Consider the following 20764-nt stretch of genomic DNA (forward strand, 5'->3'; position numbering starts at 1 on the left):
AGTGTAGCATTACATTTCTGAAAGCATTGATTCACACGTTAGTAGGAACACAGTGCCACTTTAGGAAAGGTTATCAGAAATATGAAGATATTAAGTAATGTCAGACATGAACCAGCCACCTGGTTCACTTTCGTACATGCTAAATGTAATTTTTTCTGTCCCTGTCGCATAGGTATGGCTTGTAGCCCTCTTTCTGCTGGCAGAGTATTCTATGCAGGTTGACCTGTCCCAACACTCGCTTCCAAGAATAGAGATCATAATGTACTTTAAAAGAAGACAAAAAAGGGGGGCGGGGAGCACATGTGGGCCTACTATCCTAAGGCTCTGTTTGAGTCTGGCAAGGTAAGCTGGAAGTTGGTTTTATCCTTATGGCCAAAAGCAGAATACAATGGAAGTCTGCTCCAAGAAGAAAGAATTTACAGCTTTTATTAGGTCTTACAGATAACCACAGTATGCTTTTATCAGAACTCACTGTGTGGACCAAAAGAGATATACAGTTAATGTGAACATACTATATTACTAAACTAGTATTACCACAAAAATGAAAAAGACTTTTCCAGACCAGAAGACTACTTATATCTGGCTAATCTCAAGAGGTGTTTTAAATTGTTTACAAATAGTCTCATCATGTATCCTGCAGTTCTAGAGCTGAGGCACTACAGCTCAGGAATCAAAAATCTCACCCAAATTCCTAGTTTTATATATGCTATGACTAAAATTTTAAAAAAATCATTTCCAGACAACTTCAGTCTCAAATCTCTTAAGTCTCTTAAATTTGTCTTAAATCTCTGGATATCAAAAACTTCTAACATACTTGCTCCTGAGGATAATTAACCCCCTAATTATTTTTTTATGTATACCTGAAATATATTGATAATTTACAAACACGTCTCAGGGTTACATGATTGGTAAGTAAACAAGTCTTTGGTAAATAATAACTACTCTGTTCTTTACTCAGTTAAAAAACTTAATTAATTTTTAACTCTAGATTAACTTTTTTTAATAATTATTTCTATAATGAATAAGGCTCATATAGCACAAAGCTGAATAGGATGAATGGGTGTACGTAGCAAAACCTGAATGATGTTTTCAGGTTACAAGTTCTGCTTCCTGCTCTGGCTCATTTTCTTTTTGCGCCCTTCAGCCAGGCCCAGGAAGCTGAATCTGAATGAGAACTTTCTAATGAATTAGATTTCCAACATTTCAAGGCGTTAGCAACCTAGAAAAATCCTGCCCATTGCAAGGATACATTCTACAGTAGGTACTGGACTGTATGCTAAAAACTACAACAAACCAATTAGTTTCAGTTGAAATAATACATTATAGCTGCAATATTTCCTAAGAATGTCTGCTTTACCACTTGTGCAGTAAAGCAGAAAAACTATGCACTATGCATGCTTGTGCGAGTTGAAGGTGACTGCTTGCTCCCAAAGGAAACCTAAAGGCACAGAACATAGGTAATGTGAATGACAATCTGGTAACAAACGCCAGCTTCCCTTTTATTACAAGAATCCAGTTAGAAACTGAATGCCTAAACTGACATTTTTACTGTTTGTGTACTAGATGCCTTCACTTTGGCTAAAAAATACTATACCATGTCCTTTAAGAAAAATAGCAGCATTAAATAGATCTTGTAATTTCTGAGAAGAAATAAGATGATGTCTGCTTTAGGTTTGGCTTACAGAGTTTTGGGGATTATTTTAAACATGTCCAAGAAATTATCAGATTATTTTCAATGACTGTTGCAGCTTTACTGTTCTACTACAGTTTTTTAATCATCTTCCTTGTTAAAGGATCGATTACATTTGAGACAGTAAATAGTATACTTTACAATAAATAATATTCAAGTCAACGTATTGTACTTACAAAATAATGTAACACTGTAATAGGATCTTCAAGATCAATTCCATTTTATATATTCTGCAGCAAAAATAACATTTCTAGTAGGAAGGAAATACTTATAAACCTAGCAAGAGCTACACATTCACATGTGTGTGTAAACAACTTAACGAGGTTTATTATGTTTCCAGAAAAGCTATGCTTTTACAGTAGGTTTTCAGCTAAATGTTATTGTAATATGGGAGTAAATATATAACAGTGCTTATATTTAGCTCCATCACAAATTTTAATTTGAAAAAAAAAAAATTGAGTGCCATTATTTACAAAGAAGAGCAACTTTCCTTTTCTTCACAAGTGACTGTATCTGTGTGTGAACAAAATGTTAGGGCGAGGCATTCCAGACGAACTGCAGCTAAGGTTGGACGAGGATGATTTTATGATGAACAGTGAAGGTCCTGGCAATAAATACCTAGAAAGGAGATGAAAAACATAGCAGAGTTTACAGGCAAAGTGACATTGAAGAGCAAAAGAATTAGTTGCTCATGCGCCATACCTTAACATCATTGTATGCAAGAAAATATGTACAATAAATTCTATTTATAAAACACACAGGGCATTAGGCACTAGCTAACTCAGGAAACAGATCTAAACTCAGAGAAACTCTTAGCAAAATTTCAAGATGTTGTATGAGGATCAAACATCTTTCCAGTCCTTTATGTTTAAAGCCAGCAGATAAATGAAAAAATGGCATCCTGTGTAACACTACTACCAAAACTTAATACTTCACCCATTGTTCTCTCTTATTATATTACTATTTATTCGGTTTAAACTGGGTAAAACCCGCAATTGATATTAACCAGGTTAAAAAAAGTTGCATTGTAAAAAAAGTTGATTAGGAAAAAACCAGAAATTTTTAGTCTTGTTTCCAGCTCTAATCGTCTAAAAATAGATGTGCTATCATCACTACTCTAGTAAAGCAAGAGCCAATGATGCTACAACCTAGTAATCACATCAGTGACTATTTACCTTTTAAATTCAGGCAACTATATAGCCTGTATTTTATGTAATATTACAAACAATAATTTATCATATGCCTAATATTCATTCTTAAATCTTTTCATGTTATCATTTCCTAATAGTTAATTGCAGAAGTCATTAGATGAGTACAGTAAGTGTGCAAAAATGACATCCACACTAAATCAGAATTTCATAATGAATTATGTCAATGTTAGGATGGATTAACACAACACATTGTATAAATTATTGCTTAAAAATTGTTGCATCATTCTAGTGAATCATACTGATTAATGATGAATAAATTAAAAGGCTGATCCTAGTAATCACATGGATAGAAACAGCATCACACTGTCAATGGGAGACAATCTGTATAAGAAAGTCTGCACATTTGGTTTGTTTAAGCTTTGAGAAGAGCTGTTATAAAAATATTATCACCAATATATTTTTTAAACAATTTACAAAAAAATAAAGTCTGATTTGGTATGGGTTGGTGGTGAGTTTGACAGTTCGCTACGTCACCTGAGTCCTACACCTTTGCTTGACGATACAGTAAAAAACTCTAATGCTTCCCAGAGAATGTGCCATCTAATAGATAAGATTATTTAGCAAGATGTAAGGATCTAGCAGTAGATGGCTTTTTTTTTTTAATTTTATAATATAGGTGAATTTATCAAAATATGAAAAGTCTGACTTTTTACATAGTTTGATTTTAGCTATTCTTTTAAAGAGATTTTGCTATAGTTTTTGAGCTCTCCTATTGTTTTCTTTACACTTTTAATTTTGTGAGGAAAAAAATGACATTAATACACTTTTACATTAATATTCCTATTCATTCTCTTCATGGATTTACAGTTAGTAAATGGGATTGAGAACAAATTTGAAAAGTGAAAAGAACAACTCTGTGGCTGCTTTCATTATGTTTTTCTCTCTCCCTGCACAAATAAATTTGCCCAGCTAAAGAGATACCTATTTGTAATCTTTGAAAGCTTTAGTTTCACAAACATTTGTTTCATAAACACAAAGAAAAAAATTGGTTTGTGCTCAGAAAAAACAAAGTTCTTCAAATCAGATTTTATAAAGTCTCAAAAAAAATGACTTCTTGTACGTTTATTAAATTGTACTCTGATCTCTTCTTGCACTTCACACAATTTTACAGTCAAGAAAACTATTATTAGTAGTGCAGCTTCTTACATCATTTAAAAACAGAAACCTAGATGAAAAGTGAAACAGTATTGTGGTTCTCCCGTTTCTAGCAAAATAGTTCATTACCTTACAATTGTGGCGCATAATGGGCAAGAGCATTTCTTTCCATATGTATCTTTCATTTCACAAATTCAGAATATCATGGTTAACTAGCATATTGCTGTATCCGCAGTATAGATGTAACATTTGTGGAGATTAATATAAAACCTCTAGCTTTAATCATCAGAGTTGTCATGACACTCCATTGCTGAAGTCATACTGATATTTAGGATATAGAGGGTTTAGGTTCCTCTAGCCTGTGAAGTTTATGAATAAACTTCCATTCAGCGTCCAACAAAACACAGAAACTGGAGATGAGAACGTTCCATGGACCATCCCTTTCACTGCTTTCCAAATGCCAGCCTGTTAGCTGCAGTACATTAGAGTAATCCGATCAGTTTGAATAGTTTGTGGTTTGTCATGATGAAAAATTTTCTGTAGTATTAACAGTAAAAGCAATAAAAACTTCAAGGTTGAAGATTTTCTAGTCTTAGCTAATCCAGATGACTTTACCATACTCCTGCTATAGCTTGGTAGATGTTAATATCAAATATGATTTGTTTTGTGGCTAACATACTTCTACTTTCTCTGTGACCAAACAAATTCAGTTTCTGGTTGGTTTTAAATTATGTTAGAGTGCCTTAAGATCCACATGACAATAACAAATGGGTTCAGTGTATCAAATAACTAGTCTGAGATATAGCAAGTAAGCAATTAAGTCATAAAATAAGTTTAACAGATAATATATCAAAGGTTTGCTTTTCACATAACATTTAACTCATAAAGCCCTTCTATGAAATAATGTCTGTAAGATGTTTTATATAAACAAAGCATTTGTAAGTTTATATACATAATAATTCAAATTGCTATTATGGATAGAATTTGGAATCTAAGTAATTTGAAACTTACATTTAATTCTCCACCTACGACTGTTAAATTGCAGATCGTTGGCTGTCACATTTGGACCGTTTTCAGTAATCCCTATACTGACAATATTATAATCCCTATTGTATCCAGTTGGAGAACTAAACCAGCCAATGGAGAATCGGGTAAGTGCCAAATAATTTTTTACTATATGATGCTGTTTTGCAAGGTTTGAAAAAAATATTTATACTCTGTAAGATAAAATAATGAAACATTCAATCTGTAGGTTTTGGAAATCAACTTTGCAAAACTGTGCAATACAGTAAATCAGATGGCACTTACCTGACCTGGCTGGAGCTGTGCCCCTATAGCATCCCACTGCGAATGTGAAGCCAGAAGTATCATACATGTTAGGATACCTCTAGGAATGCAAATCTGGAATCAGGGACTTTGAGGGATCTGAGAAGGGGAAGAAAGGAAATTTTCAGTTCACTTTATGGAAAGCCTTTGCTGCAGCTCCTTGGGCAGTAGGCAACCAAGACTTTAGTAAGCGTAGATTCACACAAAATGTGTATATCTAGTCGTCTTTTAGCAGCATTTCATGGGTGGGCTAGAGAGATTAGAACAATAGCAACTCAGGATCAAGGGAAATGTTGGGAGTTTTGCCTTTTCGGTTTTTTAAATACATAGTGAACTAGGCTTAAAGAGGAGCATAGTGGTAGCAATGTAGACTGAAACTTGTTCCAATATTATCCTTTATACTTATTATAAGTTAGGAAGAGAATGTTGAAACGTATACCTTGTATCATCCCAGTGGGAGCTAATTCCAGTTGGGGATCCTCTTGAATCTGAAGAATATTTGTAAACCACCAGCAGGCAGTGTTTACAAAGCTGTACTATTCGTTGGCAACACTGGAGTTGCTCAGGAGTCACCACCTCTGTGCTTTTATTGAATATGGTTTCCCACGAGCTCCTGTTACGGAAAAAGACACAACTTCAGGTTTTCTGTCACAAATTGCAGTCTGAGAGCTTCGCTGCTTTATATCAGATTTAACAATAGAGGAACAAGAAAAAAAAGCATGACCTTGCCTGTTCACAGGAAAGTTCTATACTATTTAACACAAATGCTGGCAGATGCTGAGTACAAAACACAAATTAAGAAGTTAATCTTCATATGTGAAATGTCCACAGCCATTTTTCACTTGGTTTGTTCCCTAAAGCATTTATAGGGCCATTACTTAGGTTTAGCACATAAAGATTTACTGTCACATAATTGTATATGTGTCTTACAACAGGAATAACAAAACCCACTTATTATTTTTAACAGGCTACCACCTGAATGTGATATTAAAGGAACAAATAAAAATAATAAATTATTTCTAAATGTCTACACAGCATAATAATACTTTTTTTCTAATTTAAGTACGTGATACTAAGAAACAAATATGAAATTAATTTACAGGAGATTAATATGTGCTCTGCTTCCTTATCCAAATAATCATACGAGGAGAGTTTCTCAGTTTAGTCATTCAAATACTACTTATTATTCCATCTGGTCATATGGGGTTAGTCTTCTACAATTAAGTGCAACTTGCAAAGCATATCTTTAGAAGCATTCCTTCCTTTTCGAAATGCAGACCATCATGCTTTTGTTTTCTTAGAAAGCCATTTCTCTTTCTAAAAAATCCAAACCCTACCATACCAATGTAAACCAGGTATGTTTCACCACAGAGGATGACAATAGTTCTTTGCATACACCTCAACACTTCTGTTTGTGCAAAATTCTGAACAGAGTACAGATCATTACACCTGTTTTAAAGGCAACATGGTCCCTGTGAAGACTGTGTTTTTGTCAAAACATTATCCAGTAGCACAGATGGTTTGTAAGCTTGAGGGTTTTTGTTTGTTTATGAAAGAAGCACTTCATAGGGAGAGGAAAATTTGCTGCATCTGGCTTCAGCATAACATCCAGCATGATTCAGCCTTGTTGCAGTAGATTTCACTTCCCTGGTGTAGGAAGTTTCCTTAAAACAACATCCAAGAACGGGCAAGTTTACTTCTGCCTAGTGAGATTTTTTAAATTATGCTGTATTAGGATGGAATTATGAACATTAATGACTAAGAGATATGCTATATGTATGGCTAACTGAGTTTTCAGCCTGACTCCTCAGTCTAGATGAAATGTTCCAGCTGAAACTGTTCAGTGCTACAGAATTTCCACTGCACAAATAATTTTCAAGTGATGCAAGCATTTCTCATTAATTATTATCCATATATAATGAATTGTTTAAAAAATATTGTTTATAAGGCATCAGAACTGTTTCATTTCATAAAGAGAATAATTCTACTACTCAAAGAGCTACTATTTTATTTAATATATTTTTCTCAGTAATGTTTCCTGTCTGGGAACTTTCCACATGTATTTTACATGGAAATTAATCTATTGTCTTCATTCTTTCCTCATGAAGTCATGTGACGGTTGGTAGAAAGCAACAAGATGAAGTTCTAAGTATTACATTCGTTCAACAGATTCACAGTGCTACACATAATTATATTCTAATTCAATCCATAAATCTCCAAAATCCTGTGGAAGAAACTCTCCTGATAAATTCAATAAGTTCTGGGCTTTGAGGTCTGTGATCACTTTCCTACAGTTATGAGGGGTTTTATCAGTGAAGAATAATACGTGGCCTGCTATAACTATGGCCGATTATGAACACAGTGGTATACAGGTACCCTAATAACAAAGATTGACATTTGGAAATATATATGTAAACTTTAATGAGCTTTCATATAAATGTGCCTGTGCAACCTCTTCCATATGCTACACAGATTCAACTCACACTCCATTATACTGCAGTCAACAGGGATCAGGGTACTGTTACCTAAGGAAGCCTAATTTGTTATGCTGTAACTTTAGTTTCCATACATTGGTAAGAAATCATGGAGTCCTCACCAGATCCAGAAGACAGTATTATGCTTGATTGTGCAAGATTGTCAATTATGTGGTATTCTTTTTATAACCATCTGAAGTCAACTGGTTCTATCAGTTTTCTCTTATTAATTTTAATTGTTTATTCTACAGTAAAACAAACGTAGCTTTACGAAACCACTACATCGTGGTTATTTCACTGAGGTGGTTTCTTTGTTCATTGTTTTTGCTACAATGGCATATGCCTAGCAGACATCTAACCAGCAAGAGGAAACCTTAAGGCTAGTAGCTCTGTTCTTCTCCCAAGACATGTATCTTACAAATAGTCAAAGTACTATACTCAGTATATGTTCATATACTCACGTTGTTTCTGAATTAGCACATTAATACCCCTTCCCAACATGCTCCCCAAATTCTACACATGCCCTATGTTTATTCCAATCTGTTCTTTAAAGGGGCACAATGAACTCTAAGAAAGAGTGATGAAAAGTTGGCCTTTCTGCTACAGAGGTGCTGTCATGAGTTGCCTGTTGGGTATTACATGGCAAGAAGGATGCTTGTGACTGAATAAACAACGTGCTTGGAAAGTACACACAGCCTTTCTGTTTTCTTCTGTGAATTCTCTATTAAGTAGACTTTGGGCAACGTGGTCTAGTGGAGGGTGTCCCTGCCTGCAGCACGGGGGTTGGAACTAGATGATCTTTAAGGTCCCTTCCGACCCCAAAAAATAAGATAAAATAAAAAAGTATATTACATGCAGAGTGATCTCTACACACACTGGATATTTGTATATTACTTATTACAGTGTTTTCAGAATTTTTTATATAGCAACTCCTCTTACAAGGAACTGGATCTTTGTCAAAGAATTTAGCTCCACTTTTGAGTCAGCAGAGTCTTGTTCTACATGAATTAAATTATTGCTGGATGAGAAATCCTACTCTTCATTGAAGTCTTCTGCTGGCTAAAGACTCTTCTGAGCCAAGTGAGTAGCAGAGTTCTTCAAAGGTTTTGAACAAAAAACACGCTTTGTAGAGAAAAAACAATCCAAAATGAAAATTTTCATGCATATTAGAAGATTTGCACACTAAAAGTAAAATTCAAAATAATAACAGCATTATTAAAAGGAAAGGTAATTATTATATTTTATGAAAACAAAAATTGAGCTTAGACTGAAGATTTCACACAGCTCTGCTGACATGAAGAAGGAACCCCGTGGCTGCTGAGGATTATACAAAAAATGTTTCAGGCTGGAAAAACACGAACATTTTCTCACCCTACTTTAACTTTTAGAGTGTGCTGCATTCCCAAATACCTACCAAATCTTAAGGCTGACATCTGCATGTTCCCATGGCCTGTCTCAGTGAAAAAAATGTGAAGACTCCTAATGACTTGCACAACAGCAAACCTTCAGCAATGAGAAGATAATGGTAAAAAACCCAAAAAACTGATGACCTTTTGATACTCTGAGATCCTTCCTCTTCTTGTTATCCATTTTGTAGGGAAACAATTGACAAGTGCATTATATGCATTCTCTACATATGACAAATTACTATATGTAAAGAACATATTGACCTGTCACAGAACTGACATGTCAGCTGTACTTGTGACTGAATTCTTCCCTTGTAAGTCTTAAGCTCAAATAGATATGACAATGATTTCTGTTGATGCTAAGTCCACATTTGACAGTTACAGTGGTCTGGCCTCGAAACTGTGCATGATCCAATGAAAGAGTTGACCTAAAGTTCAGATATTTTGAAAATTAGTTATTTTTTCCCCTTAGATTATTGTATTTCTAAAAACATTACTAAATGTCTGATTCCATTACTGAAATGGTTGGCCTAGATTATTAGATTTCTAACTATACTGTCTCTTTAGATGGTTTTAAAACAAGTTCAATGTATTACAGCATTCTCTTGAATGAAAATGAGCAACAAAGTATGCCAGCATTGACTGTAATTGTGAATTTATGAAGAAGACTAAGATAAGAAAAATAGGCTTACCCTGAATTACAGAAACAGTTCCATAGACCTTGACCATGGCTCCAAAGTAAGCGATTAAATACACGGTTAAAGAGACGGTATAGATGTAAATTTTCAATGTCTGGAGCCTTCCAGACATGCTGTAGAACTGCACGAACACTTGTCTTGACTATATCCAAAACCTAGGAAAGAGTATTCCAAGCAAATCAAAGCAAAGGCATATTGCAAAGCCTAAAACCAACTGTTCACTGATTCACTGCACACACACACACAAACACACGCACACAGATGACTGCATAGCTATAAATTCCCACAGATGTCTATGTTTCATTTCTGTGCATTCATCAGCAAACTTTTATGATACGCTTTTTCTGTCAATAACATTTTGCAAAACCAAATCAAAATATTTTATTTTTATTACAGAAAAGTTCATTTCTATTTTTTTCAGTCTGTTCAATACTAGCTCGTTTAAATGACAAAAAGAGCTTAAAAAGAAACAAAATGGATACAATTACAGACTAGATGCAACATAATTAACAACCCAAATATTATATTGAAGATTTGAAGATTATCTCTTCTTCTTTTCCCACTCCCTTTTAAAATACCATTTATTTTATAAAGAACTAAAACATCCTGAAAAGCTGCAAACTGATTTTGGTTTAACGTCTGTTTAAGGTCAGTGTTACCCTAGATCGAACCATTTTAGTTTACCTTTCATGGAAGAAACAGTGTAGTGAAATCAGTAAGTAAGAAAATAATCACCAAGATATTTTAAATAGCATTGTTTATAGAAATGCAATGGATTTATTATATTCGGACTACATTTAAATGCAAGTGTGTAAAGATGTGGGTGAACAAAACGCTTAGCTGCATTCAGTATAGTACTGAGAATTTTACCCAGTAAGCCTTAGCTGCTCAGCGCAAACACACACGCTTACAGACGGTCGTACATCCCACTCATCGGAGTCCTCTTGGATACACCTTTGCACATCCCACTGAACTGGGATGTGGAAGGTGGGATTCATCTTTCCTGCTTTTAAACATCTGCACATTCTCCTAAGTTGGGCCTCTAGGTTCCCTCCATAATCACCGGAGAGAAACAGGCTCCAGAGTGTCTTGGCTTCTGTCTATTTAGATATTATTAATAAGGCTGAGAATAGTTTTGTGACCAAAGTAGTACTTAGGCCCCACACTGGCACTCTGAACAGTGTAAAATCTGCTGTCCTAAAAAAAAGCCTATGGGGCATGTAACCTATTAACAAAAAAGGCAGTTAAAGTAACATGATTTCCTATAAAGGACACCCTTACTGTTTCTTTTGCAAAACTGTATATTCCAAAAAAACAGTCAGACTCAAGTGGGTGGTGAACCGATGGAACTATTCACTTATTTGGTATAAGGTGTTCCAAATTCTAAGATTTAGAATGTACAGTACTTGCCCAGGAAACTTTAAGCTGTGCATGATAAACCAATTTACATGGTGAAACATCTGACTCTCAAGAGTGAAGGGGATTTAGTAAAACAGTAAAGTATGGAAGCATGGTCGCATGGTCCTGCATAACAAACTGTTGTTTGTAAATAGTCTGATTAGACATGATGAAGGAAACAAAGCATAAATAAAGAAAACCCTGGTGATAGCACAATGGAGCTGCATAGTAAAGAGAAATGCTTAAGGGGCAGAAAAATCTATAGATGCCTAATAATGACAACCTCGATGAAATATGTCATTGACATGTTATTTAAGCTTTTTTGAAGACCTAGGATTAGTCTGCATGCATAGGTCTTGTGCTAATTCTATGCACATATGCACCCAATATGAATACAATGCTGTCCTCTCTGTTGGGAATCTTTACAAATGCAGGTGTCTAACACACTAATGCCCCACCTGTGGTCTCTTCCTCCCAAAGAGTGAGATAAAAAACAGTAGTAAATTTAAACCTAAGGATGGTGATCTTGTTTAGTGACTGTAGGAGTTAAACTCAGGTTCTTGGACTGCCCCACGCTTGTGGAATGGGTCTAGATTTTCAGACATTCCCTTAGCAGTGTTAGCCTACTGTCTTAATGCTTCTCAAGCAGGCTCTTCCCTGTGCCTTGCCTGATTAAGGCTTTCCCACACAAATGCCCAGTAGCTGTGACTGTATACACCCAGTTGAACCAACTATGTCCCTAAATTACATAAAGGATCAACCTTTGCAATGTTATACTGACTAATAGTAATTTATCTCCCTGTGTAAAACAAAAGAATTCCATGCCATATAGATTGTCTTGCTAGTCCAAAAGACATGAACTAAGAACTACGATGCCAATGCAGAGCCTTTTCTTTTACTTTAGCGCCTGGAGTTGAAGAAAACTGACTGAACCTTGCTGCTTAAAGCAAGCTGCAGACTGCCAGGTACTCTAGAGAGGAGGAAAAAAAAAAAAAAAAAGAAAAAAAAACCCAAAAAAAACCTTTCTTGCTGTTTTTACTGTGTTGTTGTTGCCAATATGCTAGAGGGGAAAATGTCCCAGTTAATTGTTCTTAATTTGCAAACATGGCCTCAATCATCCATTTAAGAAAAGAGACAAGGCATTGCACAAGAGCTGGAACTTCATGAAACCTACATCCCCATTTTTCTAAGTTAATTTCCCTAGTTTGCCTTCATCTTTCTGTTTATTTTAATTTACATCATTTACTTTAACATAACCAATTATCTAGGTGTAACAGAACAAGATGTTATGAAAGAGTGTATTCAAAACAAGATGTACAGACGCTCTGGTAACCATCAAAACACTTTTAAAGAAATTATGTAAAGTGATGTAACACAAAGCAGTCACAACTCCTCCCATAGAAAAGTCTCTTTTTCTTAAAAGTCTTGGGAGACTAAATTTCATTTTAGCATGTATCGATTTCATCAGTTTACTCTCAACTTGCTTCTAAATGCCTTCTGTACCTCTGCTGTAATGCCAGAATATTAGACACTAAGAATATGAGCAGGAGTTTAATTTTTCTACATCATATTGAATAATTCTTAAGAAAATATACCTGCCAGAGATGAACATTGTGAAATCTAGTATATTGCCCAGGTATTTTCTTCTCATGTTTTAGAATTTCCCAGTAAGTATAGTGAAGGGGACCGAGTTTCTGGTTTGTATTTCACAAAGTTGCAGAAGGTACCTTTGAGACAGATTCCTTACTTGCATAAATATTCTCCACCTTGAGCTCGCTTCTCCTTTACCCACCCCACTGGAATATAAACCATACTTCTTTCAAATCAACAAAAGCTTACACATTTGGCAGTCCTCAGCTGCAATGTCATTGTCAAAGTTAATCTGTTTTTATAAACTACCCTTCTAAGAATAACTATCTGATTGCTGGAAGGGACTGAGGTTAAAAGCAGTTTAAAAAAAAAAGGCAAATCATTTCCAGCGCAAGCAAAGATGAAGGGCCCACACTAGTGCTTCAAGAATTATAAGTCTCCTAAGCTGTAAAAGATGTCCTCACAAGAAGAGCAAAGAAATCCACACTTCTTTTTGTACAGTTTTTGCTAATAACAACCTGGCATATCAACCTGTATCATCTTGACTTTGTACATGTGCCCTTGGGTTTACATGACTGCCAGTCAAATAAAGGACAGAACCACCCTTACTGTTGGCTTTCTGAAATAACACCTACAGGACAAAATTCTGACTAGATTGAAAAGAAAATATAAAAAACCCCAGACAGACACAGGTATATCAAGCCAGATGTCCAAAAGGAGCTTAGGAAGGGCAATTGAAGAATGTATTGTAAACACCCTCAGTCCATCAAAGCGCAGATTTATCCCCCTCCCTGTGGCAATTCCTTCCCAGAGGAATTGGGAAAGGGTTGAAAGAGACACCTTAACCAGTCGTGTGAAAGCCCTGTTTCTCAGTTGCAATGATGGGCCCAATCTGGTGACTTCTTTCCACGCTTGTGACACCGTAGATTAAAGAAAGCAATTGTAGCCACACATCCCTCACCAGTTTCAACCGTCCCAAAGACTTCTGCTGAGAAAATGAGATCTCCCTTGCAGCAGCAGTGTGAATTTTGGGCCCTGTTATTGATGTATATATGTATGTATCTATCCCTCTCTCCCTCCCTCCTAGCAGCTCTTCTTCCATATCACCATTTTCTACAAGCTCCCACTAAGACTCTCTCTGGTTTTGGGCAAAAGGCTACAACTGCCACATGCACACAGCAGAAAAGACCTATGTGCGTGTATATTGGGATTGTAGCACTCTTTCCTGTAATTAAAAAGAAATAAGAGATCATTTTAAGCAAAGGACTATTCAGCAGAACAGCTGTAGATATCGAACAAAAAATGACACAATTTCAGCTAATGAAGTTGGTTGCTCTACTGATTCCTATCAATGGCACAAGAAATAATTCTGCTAAATTATAGATCGGTGCTGCCATTTGACATGGTTTAAGAGGAATTTTGATTAAGTTACAGGCTCCTACATTTTCAAGTTCTTCAGTTTGTCATGTCTAATTTAGGTTTAGAAAGCTGTGTGAACACATATTCCATTTAATATCTGAACTTAACTTGCATAGTTAAATAAATCTCTATCATATGACATCACATTAAATGGACATGTTTTCTCTATCCAGTATGTAAATACAAGTATTTAATGCAATATTCAATAAAATGCAATTTGAAAGACTAAGGAACATACTTCTGATTTTCTAAAAAGTAATTTGAGATGAGGATCTGAAATTGTTCTTCCGTTCTTCTATAACAATCTACCAACCTTTTCCAATTATAATATTTATCATGTACGTGGCATTTTGATTAATTTACTTTCTTTTATGGTCTATAAAAATAGATTGTGAAACTGAGACATGCAGAGATTAAATGCCTGGAACTGATATGCTAATCCACATAATGTGTCAGCTACTGAGGCAAAGACCCAAAATACTGCTTTAGGGGCACCAAAGCATTAATAATAGATATAATTTCTGCTACATTAAGGAAAATAAATATTACACTGCAAAGATGATTTTGACTGACATATGACATACAGATATGACTGACATACTACAGTATGTCAGTTTTTAAACAGATAAAAACCTCTTTAGATACTATGCACAACAGTAGCTCCTAGATAGCAGATGAGTGAAGACAGAATGATAAACAAATATAATTAGTCCTTTGCAAGACTAAGCCAGTTAGTTGAACATTATAACAATGTCAGTTGTCTTTACTTGGCAGGTCTATTTTTTATTCAACATGATCTATTGTAATACTGTGGGTCAAAGACTCAAGTAACCAAGTGCTATATCACTAACTCAGATGGAGTTTTAATACGCCTGGTCTGAAACTGCTGACCGGTTTACCCCTTATCAATCAAATCTGCTGAATCAATACACTTCTAAGAATGTTTGCTAAAAATTAGGTATGTAAGCATTGATCATTTATTTGTTTGTGTTTCAGAAGACTAATTTTTTTAAGAAACTGTTTTTGAAATTATATTCCAGGATAATTATGTTTGTCTAAATATGAAGCAACATAATTTCCTGCAATGGAATTAATTCATATATATGTTAGCATTAATAGCCAGTATTTTAGCATCTACTGCTAAACACCATTAGAAACACTGCTATGCGTCTACTTCAGATGATCTTCAGAAAATGAAATATATGTCACTTACTTTTCGTTGCTTTACAGAATCCAGTTTTACCAACCAATAGGATGCCACTTTTGTTTTATGATACTTCCAGTTATCCATAATCTGTAGTCATTGCGAAACACAAGATAAAAGAAATACACATAAAACCAACCGAAATCTGGGATTTCATTCATAGGCATTCCTAATGCTGAAAAGTTTAAGCATCTAAAAGACCTCTGTGAAAAGAACTTTTCTCTAAAAGAAACAGAAAAATATTTGTTATGTGGGGGAACATTTGCACAGACATGTGCAATCTTTCAGTTTAATCCTACCCTCTTTTACACCTGATTCTGACAGTCGTATGCTACAAAGCAGGTAGAAACTTGTCCTGACTCAGCTGAGATTCCTTGAACACAGCAGTAAGTTCAGTAATGAGTAACTGTTAATCTATTCAAATAGTGAGTTTTTTGCTGCATAAAGGACATTAAACACACCTTGAAAACATCCTTTCTATACATGATCACACGTGAACTGCAATACTCCTCTTTTATGATATCTAAGTGCTACCAAGATAGCTTGAGCTGTGAACTCACAATTTTATTTTCATTTTGCTATTTTATCTTTCTATTCTATTCCAGACCTATGACAACTTGTGCCTCACTGACAACTACTATACCATTAATTGTTTCCTTCCATGATGAAATATTATTTCTCATCAGAAACTTGTTATGGTCAGACAAATTTATAAAAGAATTCTGCAATGAGTAAGTGCATTTAGAACCATGCAACATCTGTTGTATGAGAAAGCACCACTAGATGGAGTGCACACACACACACCCCATACCTACATAAATGCACACGCATTCACATGTCTGAAGGAGAAAATTTAACAAAGCATTTAATTTCTAAGATGAGAAACTAAATATGCTAGTTATGAATGATATCTTCCAGAATCACCCAAATCAACCACCATTACAGGAGAATTCCTTTCCACTGTGATGTAGTCACACAGATCACTACAGACATAATCAACATTTTTAAAGATTGCAGAGCAAAGGACATTTCTGGCCAGATAGTGAATTAGATCAATTTTAACACATAATGGACTGCATTTACTATATCAGAATACAGGTGTTACTTTAAATTCCTAGATCCCTCCATATCTCTACCAGCCTGAGAAAAGAACTTCTATCTTTTTTTCCTTTCCAAGCTGATGTTAGTTTCTTTGCACTGGATATTTAAAAAGGATTTAGATACCATGTATTTTCTGCTTATATATCTGAATCTTAGGTGTTGCTTTTTAATTGCCCTTTAGATCGGGCATTGTTTCACATGTCTTTGATACCAAATGATGAGGCTCAGGACAATGTTGTATGTAAGAATGAGTAAACTGGCAGATGAGAAGAGCCAAAGAGAGTGACTGGTTCGTTATGAGTAGCGAACTTCCAGTTTGCCTTGCAGCACACCATTCTGAGTTCTCCAGTATGCCTATTCGAGAGCAAGTTAAACATGTCAGGATCTGTACTAACAATATCAGATGAAATATAAACTGTTAATGAATTGTAACATTCTTCTTAGCTTACTTAAAAGTTTGAACTTTCTCCACAATGAAAAACTGAATTTTCCTAACCTTCCTGGTTGTTTCTCATATATTTTATAAAGACATAGGAATGTTTTCAGTGCTGCTCTTTTAAGGTCAGAAAATATGCAAAGCTCCACGTTTTTGAAATCTTTGGAATTATGCTGAGTTACAGAAGTTTTAAGGCCATAGGAGCTCATGAATCATAAATTGAGCTTTCTACTTTCCTTCATTTTATTGGCCTAAGCAGTAAGTGTCTAGCCTGTAATTCTTCTTTCTTATTTATAGATACTTACATCTTCTATAATTAAGTTTGATTCTTCATCTGTTTTTCCCGGGAACTTCATTCTCATGTCATTGATAATGACAAGAGTCTCTTTTGTCAAAGCAACTTCTTGCTCTTTTGTTTTCTGTTGCAGCAAAGACTCACTCTAAAAACCAGTATGAAGCAGAGGGAAATATTTCAGCCATGTCATTAGTTCACATTACAAAGATGTTTCCTTGACAAAAATAAACTCTAAATAGGGTGACATATATTATTAAAGCGTATAGACATAATATCTAATACATAACTAGTATACACACATATGTCTCGTGGACACTAATGCATCATCATTACTTATAATTGTCAAGAAGTTCAAGAAAAACAGTTCAAATGAAAGTTTGTTTGAAACAGAATAAACAAATACATATTCGATATTTATGATGTCCACCATTTAAAATATAAATTTGAAATGTAGATAACAGACTTTGAATTTAAACTCAACATAACTAAAAGAAATTAGTAGTCATAAAAAACTTCCTTTCAGCTCTTCACTGCAACAGTTTAACAGAAAATGCCAATTATATGCCATTGTTTCAAGACATCAGGAAGCATTAAAAAGTAAGGACACTTTGCTCCAAACTCTGGTCAGTGGGGGTTCTGACAGTGTCTTCGATTACCCAGAATTTTGTTTAAAATATCAGTGCTTTTTACACCAACACCAACTTGAACCCCTACAGTGTCTGTGGAGGACCATCCTTGGAGGGTTTTGGGGTTTTCTTTAAATCTTGGACACTAGATTGAAGTATTTCTGATCCTCTTTCTTACTTTTGCATATTTTTGCATTTTCAAGATTAAGTGGTCTTAATTTTATGTTTTTACAAGAGTGAAATTCAAAATTTTTAGGCATTTTAAATATTAGTGTTTTGTAAGAACTACAATACATACTTAAGGATATTTTTGCTTAAGTGATAACTATATTTTCAAGCATAACAAAATATTTTGCTCTATGATATAAAATAATGTGGCTGAAATAATAAGAAAGCAAATATTTTCAAATCCATTTTTGTTTATAACTGCTATAATAATGCATCTATAATTCCCAACAGTAAATGACTTACGCTAAACTTAGTTTCTATACCTTTAGTACATTTGGATCTCAGCAGCCTCCAAAAATGGCAATATACTGCTCTTTTCTTTCCCGAAGGACAGATAAACTAATACTTTATCATGCACAAATGATTTCTTCTTAGTAAGTTACAGTTTATGAATTTAAATTTTATTCTAGCAGTAATATATAGTATATTATTCTTAGTTGCAAAAATAATTATGAACAGAGTTCCATTCACAATACAGTGCTAAATTATGAGTAGTTCTTATCCATTCTGTAAGTAATTTCATTCACATTATTTTAAGAAGCATGACCTAAGCTCTGTCACCCAATATAATTGTTCTGCATATCAAGATCATTTCTGTGGTGGAGGTTTCTCAGTGAAAAACAGAATATGGTTTCTTACTAATGTTAATTTAAGTGAGTAGCCCATTTTTAATGTCAGACGGTAAGAGACTGTTTTTAATCTTTCAGTAATTTGTATTTGATATAGACTTAATGTGACTAGAAAAATCTATATTAGCCCTGTCTCATTAAACTCTCAGAGTACATCTTGATGATAAAAGGGTACTTTTTAAACTTGAGATAGCTAATGTGATAAAAAATACCTTTAACACGTTGTGGTGAAGACACAATCTTAATGTCTTTCCAATTCTATTAGCTGACTTTAAAGATGGAAAACCATGTTAAGGAGTATTTCACAAGCTGTCAGCACACAATTTTAAAAGGATCCTTTTTCATCATTTAGACAAAGCCTCACAGGCAAAACAGACAATGAGTGTTCTACCGGATAAAAATGATGATTAGAGATAGTAAATACTATGAAGCAAGTTCATTAGCATTACAAAAGGATTTCTCACAATCAAAGCTCACCACAATAAAGGCTGTAAATATGGTTTTGCCCCATCTCCAGATGAATTATTTGGATGATGAAATAAATATACAGGTCAGGCACCAAAGCATGAGTGGAAACACACTGGCATCAGCACTCAATACAATACAGAATGAGGTTGAGGACTGACCCCAGCAAACGCTGCCTAGGGATAAGTGGATATGTGGCCCACCATGCAAACACAAAAGAAGAAATGCCTGGGTTGTGAAGGACATACCAAAGAGGATGACAGTCTGGTCACAAAAGGAAAAAAATGTATGGTTCAGAAGTACATTGTGAAATTATATCTAACCACACAAATTCTAAACAGGTAGAAGTGTTTAATCTGATCTATTTATTCTATTAATTATTTAGTTAGACCACCTGAGTCTAAATGCTTGTCTGTCTCAGGGACAGGCTTCAAAATGAAAAAAGTTTTATCTTCACTCTAAAAAAAAAAAAAAATATGGCTTCTGAGACATTTATTGCAGTGGCAAATCCTAAACATGACAGGAACTATCTATAAGTTTTAAATTGTTCACTTTGGAAGTAGAACTCTACTGCAGTAGTACAGTGCACATGAATTAGGTACAGTAGGTTGAAAATTAATCACGTCTTCTCCTACAATGGACACTCATACAAAGTCTTACTAACATTTTATTCTGGTACAATCTGGAGTATACACTGGGTTTGAAATATTGATGTATTTTTGTTACTGTAAAGATTTTGAAGATGGGTACATCCTTATTTCAGAACCAGCAGTCCCCCCAAAAAAGCAGAGAAACTTTTTAAGAGAGGTAGAAACTCTATCTTCAAAAAACTATTTAGAAGAGTAGGTTTCCCAGTCACAAAAACTCTAAGATTTCCATTCTCACAAAACATGACATCCGTATTGCTGCACCAGAAACACTGAAACATCACAGCTAGCACTCACTAAGTCATGTGCTGCTCTAGAGTTCTTATATTCCTGAGTTTCTGTCAAAATAGCATGGACTATAGTACCTCAAGTTATCTGACGTTGTAAAATGAGTAATGTATTTATTGAGTTTTAGAACAGAACACATTTTGAATGCAACTGCTGTGTTAACTCACCCCTGAAGAGTTCATAGTTCCCAAGCTGGGTGTCTGAGGGACTCTGGCTGAAGATGGGCTGCGGTTTAAAGAATGAGACCTATTCACCGAGGATGCACGCTGGATTTGCAGAGATGCTTTGGCTGAAAAGGGACGTTGCTCAGCTGCCTGTGACTGCATAGTCAATATTGATATTGAACGAGGGCAGCTTACAGAACGCCTTATTGGACCTGTGGATGATGCGGGGGATGAATATGATGGAGATTTTATATTTTTAATCGAAGGCTTCCAGTTCATTCTACCTGCAGACAAATTACATGAATGATGCAATTACTTATTATTCTTTTAACATCCATTTTTCAGTCTTTGTAACTAACATATATGACCAATAT

General features: G+C 34.9%; 1 protein-coding gene across 9 annotated transcripts in view; it reads right to left on the reverse strand.

Moving 5' to 3' along the window:
* Positions 1-411: 411 nt before the first annotated feature.
* The window catches only part of TTLL7 (tubulin tyrosine ligase like 7), a 77295-nt gene continuing 56942 nt past the window's right edge, over positions 412-20764 (reverse strand). For 8 of the 9 annotated variants that reach the window (XM_075759786.1, XM_075759791.1, XM_075759789.1 and 5 more), the window contains 6 exons: positions 20394-20674; positions 17354-17488; positions 15521-15601; positions 9895-10055; positions 5762-5935; positions 412-2308 (listed from right to left, as the gene is read on the reverse strand). In XM_075759786.1, the coding sequence (XP_075615901.1) occupies positions 2188-2308; positions 5762-5935; positions 9895-10055; positions 15521-15601; positions 17354-17488; positions 20394-20674 (953 nt within the window). In that variant the 3' untranslated portion in view covers positions 412-2187. Of the gene's footprint in view, positions 2309-5304; positions 5422-5761; positions 5936-9894; positions 10056-15520; positions 15602-17353; positions 17489-20393; positions 20675-20764 lie in introns of all 9 variants that reach the window. The other variant, XR_012836524.1, reaches the window with a different exon arrangement.

Source organism: Balearica regulorum, chromosome 8 (genome assembly GCF_011004875.1).
Source record: "Balearica regulorum gibbericeps isolate bBalReg1 chromosome 8, bBalReg1.pri, whole genome shotgun sequence".
NCBI classification, from domain to species: domain Eukaryota; kingdom Metazoa; phylum Chordata; class Aves; order Gruiformes; family Gruidae; genus Balearica; species Balearica regulorum.